The sequence below is a fragment of the Lithobates pipiens genome, unplaced genomic scaffold, assembly GCF_037356315.1.
Source record: "Lithobates pipiens isolate NorthernLeopardFrog02 unplaced genomic scaffold, aLitPip1_a1.2 Scaffold_13, whole genome shotgun sequence".
Taxonomy (NCBI): Eukaryota; Metazoa; Chordata; class Amphibia; order Anura; family Ranidae; genus Lithobates; species Lithobates pipiens.
The window spans coordinates 511694808-511706810 of record NW_027507718.1 but is presented as its reverse complement, the minus strand read 5'-3'; the positions used below and the strand labels follow the sequence as shown (position 1 = coordinate 511706810).

The 12003-nt window shown below is 45.6% G+C and overlaps 1 protein-coding gene across 1 annotated transcript in view; it reads left to right on the top strand.

The window, feature by feature from the left end:
- PAIP2B (poly(A) binding protein interacting protein 2B) overlaps window positions 1-12003 on the top strand; it is a 46799-nt gene that overhangs the window by 23386 nt on the left and 11410 nt on the right. Inside the window, exon 2 of the mRNA XM_077478060.1 lies at window positions 8110-8262. Within this exon, the coding sequence (XP_077334186.1) occupies window positions 8119-8262 (144 nt within the window). The 5' untranslated portion in view covers window positions 8110-8118. The remainder of the gene's footprint in view (window positions 1-8109; window positions 8263-12003) is intronic.

Genomic DNA, 12003 nt, shown 5'->3' with positions numbered 1-12003 from the left:
CCCATTCATTGCAATGGACGGGCGTTTTGGGTTCTGTATACAGCGCTCCCAAAGATGCTGCTTTACAGGACTTTTCTGAACGTCCCGCAAGCGCACCCCCCCGGCGTGTAAGCACCACTCATTGTAATGAATGGGAGGCAGATTTACAGGCGTTTTACAGGCGCAAGCTCTCTAGCGCGTAAACACCTGAAAACTGCCTCGGTGTGAAGGGGGTCTTGGTACCAAAGTTTGTCACCATTCTGCGAGTCCATGTGTGCAATTTTATAAGTGACATGTTGGTTATCTATCTACTCGGTGTAACCTCCTCTTCCCAAATCTGTCCTTTCCTGCAACACAAATCTCATTTTCTGAGAGATACTCCCAAAGGGAAATCGCACTTGAACGAATTCAGACCCCATCACTTTCCTCCTTTAGAGCCCTACAGGTGCAGCAGCTGATTCATAATTATTAAATCGCTCCCATAAAATGGAATATAATCCCTTTATGTTGCTCTTGCAATAGTGATGGATAATTGATGATTGTGCCCATTAGCACGTGCCATTTCTTCAGAATAATGTGGGAATCTGCAACAAAGTTTGGAAAAATCTCTGCAGTGTACACAGATCACCCAGAGGGCAATCCCCCAACTAAAAGTGGAGTTGCTCTTTAACCACTTTCAGACCGGACCATTTTGCTGGTAAATGACCAGAGGTCTTTTTACACTTTGGCACTGCGCTGCTTTAACTGGTAATTGCGCGGTCATGCAATGTTGTACCCAAACAAAATTTGCGTCCTTTTCTTCCCACAAATAGAGCTTTCTTTTGATGGTATTTGATTGCCTCTGCGATTTTTATTTTTTGCGATATAAACGTAAAAAGACCGCAAATTTTGAAAAAAAATGATATTTTCTACTTTTTGTTATTAGAAAAATCCAATAAACTCAATTTTAGTCATACATTTAGGCCAAAATGTATTCAGCCACATGTCTTTGGTAAAAAAAAAGTCAATAATTGTATATTTATTGGTTTGCGCAAAAGTTGTCACATCTACAAACTAAGGTACGTTTTCTGGAATTTACGCAGCTTTTAGTTTACGACTGCCTATCTCATTTCTTGAGGTGCTAAAATGGCAGGGCAGTACAAAACCCCCCAAATGACCCCATTTTGGAAAGTAGACCCCCTAAGGAAATTGATAAGAGGCATGTTGAGCCCATTGAATATTTTATTTTTTTGCCTCAAGCGATTGAATAATGACAAAAAAAAAAATTTTTTTTTTTTTTTACACAAAGTTGTCACTAAATGATATATTGCTCACACATGCTATGGGCGTATGTGAAATGACACCCCAAAATAAATTCTGCTGCTTCTCCTGAGTATGGGGATACCACATATGTGGGACTTTTTGGGAGCCTAGCCGCGTACGGGGCCCCGAAAACCAAGCACCGCCTTCAGGCTTTCTAAGGGCGTAAATTTTTGAGTTCACTTCTCACTACCTATTACAGTTTTGAAGGCCATAAAATGCCAAGATGGCACAAAACCCCCACAAATGACCCCATTTTAGAAAGTAGACACCCCAAGCTATTTGCTGAGAGGCATGTTGAGTCCATGGAATATTTTATATTTTGCCACAAGTTGCGGGAAAATTACAAACTTTTTTTTTTTTTTTCACAAAGTTGTCACTAAATGATATATTGCTCACGCATGCCATGGGCATATGTGAAATGACACCCCAAAATAAATTCTGCTGCTTCTCCTGAGTATGGGGATACCACATATGTGGGACTTTTTGGGAGCCTAGCCGCGTACGGGGCCCCGAAAACCAAGCACCGCCTTCAGGCTTTCTAAGGGCGTTACAGTTTTGAAGGCCATAAAATGCCAAGATGGCACAAACCCCCCCCAAATGACCCCATTTTGGAAAGTAGACACCCCTAAATTTAGGGGTACACTAGTGAGACTAGGTAATAAATGGCGGGTGCCCTGAAACTATAAAAAAATAACTAACCAACCAGCGTCACCTGTAACAGTTATATGGTGATCACTGGTGAAAGGGTTAACTAGGGGGCAATTAGGGGGCTTTATGCGGTAGTATATGGGGGTCCCTGGCGCTATAAAAAGCTGCAGCGAACCTAAATACCTACCTGCCTAACTAGCGTCACCTGTGACACTAATACAGCGATCAGAAAAACGATCGCTTATTAGGCTGGGTTCACACTGGAGCGATGCGGGAACGCCACGAATGCGCGGCGGGTTCCCGCATCGCATGCCTCCCGGCGGCAGTTCACACTGCCCTATGCGAACTGCTGGGAGTGTCAGTGAAATGTTACTGACACCCCCAGATCAGTTCGCATATCGCAGTGCGATCTGCAAACTCGGATCGCATGGTGTGAACACCCATGTGATCCGATTCTGCTGCGGGCCAAAAAAAGGGTCCCGTGCGAATTTGCGGCGGGTGCGGCGAATGGCTGAACTCGAATCGCACAGAGATCGGATGTGATTTGCACTGCAGTGCGGTGCGAATCACATCCGTTCTCATAAACCGCTGCAATGTGAACCCAGCCTTAGTGACACTGGCGACGGGGGGTGATCACGGGGTTAAACCTTTATTGGGGGGGTTAGGGGGGTACCTTAGAACTAAAGGGGGCTAACCCTAACTGCCCTAACAGTTATTAGTCACAAATGACACCCGCCGGGTGATCAGGGGGTTAAACCTTTATTAGGTAATAAATGGCGGGTGCCCTGAAACTATAAAAAAATAACTAACCAACCAGCGTCACCTGTAACAGTTATATGGTGATCACTGGTGAAAGGGTTAACTAGGGGGCAATCAGGGGGCTTTATGCGGTAGTATATGGGGGTCCCTGGCGCTATAAAAAGCTGCGGCGAACCTAAATACCTACCTGCCTAACTAGCGTCACCTGTGACACTAATACGGCGATCAGAAAAATGATCGCTTATTAGGCTGGGTTCACACTGGAGCGATGCGGAAACGCCGCGAATCCGCGGCGGGTTCCCGCATCGCATGCCTCCCGGCGGCAGTTCACACTGCCCTATGCGAACTGCTGGGAGTGTCAGTGAAATGTTACTGACACCCCCAGATCAGTTCGCATATCGCAGTGCGATCTGCAAACTCGGATCGCATGGTGTGAACACCCATGCGATCCGATTCTGCTGCGGGCCAAAAAAAGGGTCCCGTGCGAATTTGCGGCGGGTGCGGCGGGTGCGGCGAATGGCTGAACTCGAATCGCACAGAGATCGGATGTGATTTGCACTGCAGTGCGGTGCGAATCACATTCGTTCTCATAAACCGCTGCAATGTGAACCCAGCCTTAGTGACACTGGCGACGGGGGGTGATCACGGGGTTAAACCTTTATTGGGGGGGTTAGGGGGGTACATTAGAACTAAAGGGGGCTAACTCTAACTGCCCTAACAGTTATTACAGTCACAAATGACACCAATGCAAAAAAAAAAAAAAAAAAAAAAAAATGACATTGGTGTCATTGTGACTGGGGGGCAGGGGTAATTGGGGGGGTGATCGGGGGGTAAAGGGGGGGTGTGAGTGTGCCTGGCATGTTCTACTGTGTGTGTGAGTGTTGGTGCAACTTACTGATCCGCTCTCCTCCGTGTCGGAACGGAAAATACCGACACGGAGGAGAGAATACATCACTTCCTCTCCTGTGTTTACATTACAGGAGAGGAAGTGATGTCACCGGGGATTTCTATTCGTCGGGAGCGATCGCGAGGGGGTGGCCATGAATGAATGGCCGTCCCCTCGTCCGGGATCGCTCCCGCACGAATACCGACCGCCGCAGGCACCGGGCGGGGGCCCGATCGGGCCCCCGACCCGCGGGAGGCAAGGGACGTACATGTATGTCCTTATGCCTGCCCGTGCCATTGTACCGACGTACATCGGCGTGCGGCGGTCGGCAACTGGTTAATCAATATTCCATTATTCCCTCTAAGGCTGGGTTCACACTATAGCGATGCGGGAACGCCGCAAATCCGCGGCGTTTTCCCCCATCGATTGACTCCCGCCGGCAGTTCACGCTGCCCTATGCGGACTGCTGGGAGTGTCAATGATATGTTAATGACACCCCCAGATCCGTCCGCATATCGCAGTGCGATCTGCACTCGCACAGGAATCGGATCGCATGGTGTGAACACCCATGCGATCCGATTCTGCTGCGGACCAAAAAAGGGTCCCGTGCGAGTTTGCTGCGGGAGCGCTGCGAATTCAGCCATACTATCTGTATGGCTGAACTCGCATCGCTACGGAGATCGGATGTGATTTGCACTGCAGTGCGGTGCGAATCGCATCCGGATCTCCCCCCCGCAGCAGTGTGAACCCAGCCTTAGGGGGACGCTATCATCGGGCAGGCTGGTGTACTCTGTATTAGATCTGGGGGTTGTGTAATGTATATGGGGGGCAGCTGTAGAGAAGTCTGAGGACGAAGTAGTTGTAGATGAACACCACCTGTGTTGCTGTTGTGTCTGTCGCTGTGTATAGCCGGTGACCTTCCCCCGCCCCACCTCTCTATTAAATGCTTTGTGCTGAACTCGGCTTTCTGGCTTCCAGCTGGTTGGAGATGATTGTGCCCCACGTTGGTGAATGCGCCGGGATTACTCTTCCTCCATGCTCATAGTGAGCAGATAAAAACACATTACGAGTTGCCTTGGCTCGTGTCTCTTGTCATATTTGATTTGGAAGACGCAGTAGTGATTTAGTAAACTTGTTTTCATGGGTGGCTGTTCTTGTTTTGCAGACCTGGTTAACTGTGTTCTGTTATTTGTAAATGTTCAGTAGCATAAGGTATTGGGGTTTGCAGGGAGTGCTTTTTACTCCCATGTAGTTGGCAGTCCTCCGACACCTTGCCCGTGGGGGGGTGCGGGCAAGAATCCTATACTGGAGGGCAGCAGACCAGAACGGTGCATGGGCATAGCTGCTGGTAGAGGCACAAACCATCATTGCTGGGGAATACCCAGCAGGGGGGAGAGTCTATGCAGCGGCGCCCCAGGGAGCTGAAACGCGTCAACGGTTTTCATTTGCGTTTGTTCACTGTGGCTTGTCAAATTTTTTTTTTTTTTTTTTTTTTTCTTAAAAGCAACCACAGTGCGGATCATCATTTTCCCTACGTTACATTGCTCGGCCCAGCAGGTTGTCTTTGTGGTGCCGCCCTGGGGGGGTTGTTTTTGCGGTGCCGCCCTCGTGGGTGCCCAGCAAGGGGGACTCTCTTTAAAACCTTTTTGGGCCTCATGCATATAAGACACTTTGCAGTGTTTTTTGCTGGGGAAAAAGACTTTCTGATGCTTGTGAAAGTGTCCAACGTTGGTTTCATTGGTCAGAATAATCTATTTAGGCCATTGATATTATTTAACAGTGAAATGCTTAACTTGCCTAGCATTTAGCAGCATCGAGATTTTTTTTTTATTTTTTACTATTTTCATAATCGATTAATCGGGCAGTAACCTAATGGGGATAAAAAACTAAAATGAGCCCTTTATAGTACAAAGAGCAAATCGCTACTGTAAATATTACTTTCACAGTTTCATAAATTAAAAAGGTGAACGTAGTGATTATCTGCTTTTTTTTTTTTTTTTTGGCTCCTTTTGTTCTTTTTAACCCCATTATGTTACTAAATGTCTTAGCCCTTGTACACACGGTCGGAGATTCTGACAACCAAATCCGTCGGAGTAATTCCGACTGATTCCGGAAGTGATGTTGCATACACACGGTCAGACTAAATTGTCGGAAAATCCGATTTGTACATAACGTGATGACGTTATTTCGTTGCGACGGGACTACGTTCAGGCTAGTAGCCAATAGCTTTGGTCTAGGACAGTGATGGCGAACCTATGGCACGCGTGCCACAGCTGGCACGCCGAGCCCTCTCTGTGGGCACTTAGCGCTCCGCCAGGATAGAGGGAATCCCCCAGTAATGCAGTCACTTGCACTGGCGTGCAGGTGCGGAGTAGCCGGCTCCCTTCCTTTTATGAGTACGATCGGGCAGTGGAGCTGCAGATGTGAGTAAAGCCCCCCCCTTCATGCACTGAGGGCAGCCCAGTGGAAAGGACATGGAGTGTCTTCTGTAAACAGCGCGCAATGCCTCTGAATACCCAGGAAGAGAATGATTCTCCCTTCCTGGACTTGGAGAGCCAATAGGAGAGCGGCTTTCTGTACAGGGGCTCGGGTGCTGAAGCATGGCAATGTGGAGAACTTTGGCTGTACATACACAGGTAGGAAAGTGCTGTGGGGGAGGGGCCACAGAGGACACTGTTTATGTGGGGGGATGTGAAGGGGGCAGAGGACACTGCTTTGGGAAGGGCTCTGTATTCTGAGCACAGTGCATCCATATTATCCCTGTATTCTGAGCATAATGCATCCATATTATCCCTGTATTCTGAGCATAATGCATCCATATTATCCCTGTATTCTGAGCATAATGCATCCATATTATCCCTGTATTCTGAGCATAATGCATCCATATTATCCCTGTATTCTGAGCACAATGCATCCATATTATCCCTGTATTCTGAGCACAATGCATCCATATTATCCCTGTATTCTGAGCACAATGCATCCATATTATCCCTGTATTCTGAGCACAATGCATCCATATTATCCCTGTATTCTGAGCACAATGCATCCATATTATCCCTGTATTCTGAGCACAATGCATCCATATTATCCCTGTATTCTGAGCACAAGGCATCCATATTATCCCTGTATTCTGAGCACAATGCATCCATATTATCCCTGTATTCTGAGCACAATGCATCCATATTATCCCTGTATTCTGAGCACAATGCATCCATCTGCTGAGCGTAACCTACTCCTTTGAAAAAGCACAAACGTTTTTTTCTAGCCAGAATCGTAAGTTTTTTTTGGTCCCTTAGGGCTCATTCAGAGGGATGATCAGTCCCACCCTCTGTAAAGAGTTGCTGGTAGGTTTAATTCCATGTTGGCACTTGGGCTCAAAAAGGTTCGCCATCACTGGTCTAGGAATTTGATCTGAGCATGCGTGGCACTTTGTCCGTCGGAGTAGGCTACACATGATCGGAGTATGTCCGATAGGAGCATACATTTTGTCGGAAAACTTTACCGTCAAGTTGGAAAACTTGGTCCGTCGGATATTCCGACGGTAACAGTCCGATGGAGACCACACAGTCGGAATATCTGACAAAACGGTCCGACAGGACACATTCCGTCGGAATCTCCGACCGTGTGTACAAGGGCTCAGACCTGGTTCACATCTATATATGTTTATTGGTGCTTTTTGCAGAAACGCACTACAATTCATTTACATGGTTTCCTATTGGACACGTTCATATCTGCTTTTTTTTTTTTTCAGCCGATGCGTATTTGGAAAGGGTCAGGGACTTTTAAATGCAAAACGGTGCTTCTTGGGTTCAATATACTTCAATGGAGAAGCTGCAGAAAAGCATGTAATGCTTTTTTGAAGCAATTTGTGTTTTTTCTTTATCTGCCCAAAAAAATGCTAGATTGCACTAAAATCACGTACGGAGAAATCAAAAACGCACTGCAGAAACTGATCAAAAGCAAACTGTATAGTTGTGCACTGAGCCTTATCCTGGCCACACGGATCCATTTTCAGATGAGAATATTCAGACGAAAAATCTTTGTACATTCGCTGAATGGAAGAATTTTTTTTATTTGAAATTTTCACTTGTATATATATTTTATTATTTTTTTTTTTTTTGGTTATTACCCGATTAATCGTAACAATCAGCCAACTAATTTATTATGAAAATCGCAGTAGTGTGAACTGGCCCTAAATGCTGCTAGAAGCCTGTGTGTCCACGAGCACATAGCATAACATGGGGGGGGGGGGTGTTAGATAGAAAAGCCAGACCCCCACAAGGAGCAGCTGCAACAAAATGTTTTTGTATTCATTGAGGCCTAAATCTGTTCTCCAACCCCCCCACCCCCCCCCCCCCCCCCCTTCCATATTACAGAGGGGATGAAAATAGATGTCCGGTCACATACGTGTGTTGTAGCTTTCTTGGTGTTGAGCTCAGTACACTTTCCTGTCTTCTCTCTGTTGATCTTTCACGTGATTCACAACTAACAGCTGATTTGTAGTTTTACTTAATCTGTTTATCTCTCGCTGCCAGATAACTGCCATGATGAACGGTTCAAATCTTGGGAACTCCACGTCCAACAACAAGTCCAAGGATGAACAGGTGGTAAACGGACATGACGAGAATGAAAACAACCCCTTCGCAGAGTACATGTGGATGGAGAATGAAGAGGACTTCAACAGACAGGTAATGGACTAATGTCGGCGAGAGCAAAGTCCTCCACAGGTGGTCTGAAAACAACTTTTCTACTTTTGCTGCCAGAGCTGTTTTTGGTTTTGGGCCCCCCCCCCCACATGTTTAACCACTTAAGCCCCAGGCCAATTTGCAGCCAAAGGACCAGGCCCCTTTTTGCGATTCGGCACTGAGTCGCTTTAACTGACAATTGCACGGTCGTGCGATGTGGCTCCCAAACAAAATTGGCGTCTTTTTTTTTTTTTTTTTTTCCCCCCTCCATTTTTTTTGCGCTATAAACAAGAATAGCGTAAATTTTGAGAAAAATCTATATTTTTTGTTAAAATCCCCAAAAAATATATATATTATTTTTCATCAGTTTAGGCTGATACATATTCTACTTTTTGTTTAAAAAAAATTACTAGTAAAAACTTTTGTGCAAACCAAATAATCACTAATTGCAATTTTTTTTTACTAAAAATATCGCAATTAGCGATTATTTGGTTTGCACAAAAGTTTTTACTAGTAATGGCAGCTTATTTTTTATTTTTTGTCCATGGGACATTTTTGACACATTTTTGGGACCATTGTCATTTATACTGCATTCAGTGCTATTTTAATGCAGGGATTCCTGTGTAAATGACACTGGCAGTGAAGGAGTTGACCACTAGGGGACAGTGTAGGTGTTATGTATGACGTGTTTTTTTTTTTTTATTGGGGGCGTGGCCTGGCATGTGACGTCACTGATCGCCCTTCCCTATAAAAGGGAACAGACGATCGGTGACAGCCACACTAGGAAGCACGGGGAGAGGTTTGTTTACACTTCTCGTTCTTCAGCTGTGTGACCCCCATCGCGGGACACCAGCGGTGATCGGGTCCGCTGGCCCCGCAGCCACGGTCACGGAGCTCAGGGCCGCAGCGCGCTCCCCACCCACAGCTGGGCACTTAAAAAGACAGGTACATGCTTGTGCCCAGCCATTCTTCCGTGAGGCGGTTCTTATTTTCTGAAAGACACCATAGAGAATAAACTGGTGGTAGTTCCAATTTTGTCTCTCAATATTGCTAATTGGGTCTGTTAAATAAATAAAAAACCCCTAAAGCTAATATTGGGGGACACCAGCTCAATGCATTGCCCAACTTTGCGTCTTTTTTATATTTTACCAAAAAAGTTGCACTAAGTAAATATCCCACATGTCAAACCTTAAAGTGGCTGTTGAGCTACGGAGTATCATCTCTACAATCCCCTCTATTACATTAACTGATGTGCCCAGTGTATGTGGGTTTGTAAAAATAAGCCGTTCTGTAGTGTCAAGCGCCCAGTCTGACGGCTACAGCGGGAGGGGCTGAGAAACCCACCCCTGATGTCAGCTGGCAAGAGGAGAGGCGTGGCCGGTTATGTGAGGGAGGAGCGGCGCCCATAAAAGCAGTATAGAACAGCTTATTTTTACAAAACCTACACTGGGACGCGGTTAATATAAGGGGATTGTTGAAACGACAGCAGCAGTCTGAGCTGATAGGCAGGGAGGGGGAGAAGCATGACAGAGGCACAAACTGACCATGGTGTCAGGGCTCAACAGCCATGATAAACCATAGTTTAAGGGGGGGCAAAATTACACAGCACAGGCACTGTAAAACAGTTTAACTGCTTGTTGATTATTTTTGACACTTGTTTACAAGTTAAATCTGTATTTTTTGCTAGAAAAAAAACAAAGGTGTGTGTGTGTGTGTGTTGTGTTTTTTTTTTTTTTTTTTTTTGCGTCAATACAAATTGAGTGCAAATCATACTACAGGAATACGGTGCAATTTCCTGTCAATCACGTGCGTTTTCTTCCACTGCTCCTGTCTGTGTATAAAAAGAAGCTAGGGGGTACATAAAAAAAAAAAAAGTGTGCACTCGCAGCCCCTAAGCTGACATCCCTTATGCCCTAGGTCAGTGATGGTGAACCTTGGCACCCCAGATGTTTTGGAACTACACTTCCCAGGATGCTCTACTACACTGCAGGGGGCATGAGCATCATAGGAAATGTAGTTCCAAAACATCTGGGGTGCCAAGGTTCACCATCACTACCCTAGACCCACGGGGTCCTGGAATCTCTTCCAGCCCTGTAAGCACCTTCCTAGTGGCCCTGATTTGCTGTCATCGGTGGGATCGGGACAACTATGGTAGATTATTTTGCGTGTGGCCAGGTGGTACTGTGAGTGCCAACATTCTTTTTCAACTGCCCACTAGGTGGCACTTTTCCTTATACACCCACGAGCATTGGGGGAAATCACACGATTCTTTGCAGTGCAATATTGCGCCCACTTTTTTTTTTTTTCCGTATCGACTTAAATCGCACCGCAAATTATCGGTCCTAGGTATTGGCGAGTGCTTGCCTGAAAGGATTCATAATCTGATTAAAAAAATAAAATAAAAAAATTGGTGCAACCCTAAGTCAATCTATTTACCACAGGCAGGGGTGCTTACCATGATCAGCTTTTCTTTGTGTAAAACAATTTAGAAGCAATTAAAGTAGTTTATTTCCTTGTGGAAGAAACTATTAGTGGCAGTTTGGCTTCAGTTTGAGTTTATTGAAATTTACTAGTACATCTAACCGCTAACACCGGATTTTAAGATTGGGTTTATCCAGGAATTCTACGTTAAGCCTGTGGGAGAAGTTTTTGTATTTGCCGACTGCCTTCTGAAGATGCTGTTTGCTTAGCTCTTATGCAGAGCCTGTGCCAGGCGGTGCGCCATCCATTCATCTGGCAAACAGTAGGTCGGGTGTACGTGCCAAGGTCAGGAACTTCCAAATATTGAGTCAAGAAGGTCAACATGACCTCCAGGCAGCGAGTCTTTTCATATAAAGAACGCAGCGGATGTATCCTCCATTGTGCTGTCATGGCGGGCTTCTGGTTTCTACCAGGCCACCTTTTTAGGGCACTTTCACACTGTAAAGCGCCACTCATTTTAGCAGTTCACTGGTAGGAGCGGGGTGCTTTTAACTCCAAATGGCGCAGGCACTTCGGCAGCACTGTGTATATATAAAATGGGGTAAAAAGGCGCTTCCTCAAATGTAAAATAACTGGAGGTGCTCCCTCCAGAGGCTGCTCTTCCCCTCTTGACCAACAGGGGGAAAAAACCTTGGATGGGGGGGGGGGGGGGGGGGAACCAAAGCCAGGAATATACACTCACTAATACATTTCCCACAATTGGCAGAGCTTACATCAGATGCCTCCCTAGGCCATACCATCAGAGGAATGTATATAATGTACTCATAAAAAAACAGCCTTAACCATCATGACCTACGCGCAGACAACATATCTATATGTGCTACACCTATATTAACTTATGACCAAACACCATATATGCAAAATACACAGTATAGATGAACTGGATTGTTTGCACCAAATATCATGCTATGTGTGCATATACTATGCTTGTGCTCTTATGTGTACACAGCCTAAGGCAATGTTAAAGAATCTGAAGAAAATGAAAACTAATAGTAAAAAATGATTGGGCACGTAGCACTTTCATCTTTATATTTTTTTATTTTCATTTTCTTCAGATTTGAGAGAGATGGAGATGGAGATAGATTCCTCTGATGGTATAGCCTAGGGAGGTATCTGATGTAAGCTCTAATTGTGGGAACTGCATTAGTGCATATTCCTGGCTTTGGTTTTTTTCCTCCCCAATCCAATGTTTTTTTTCCCCCCTGTTGGTCAAAAGGGGAAGAGCAGCTTCTGGAGGGAGCCCCTCCATAGTCGTTATACTTT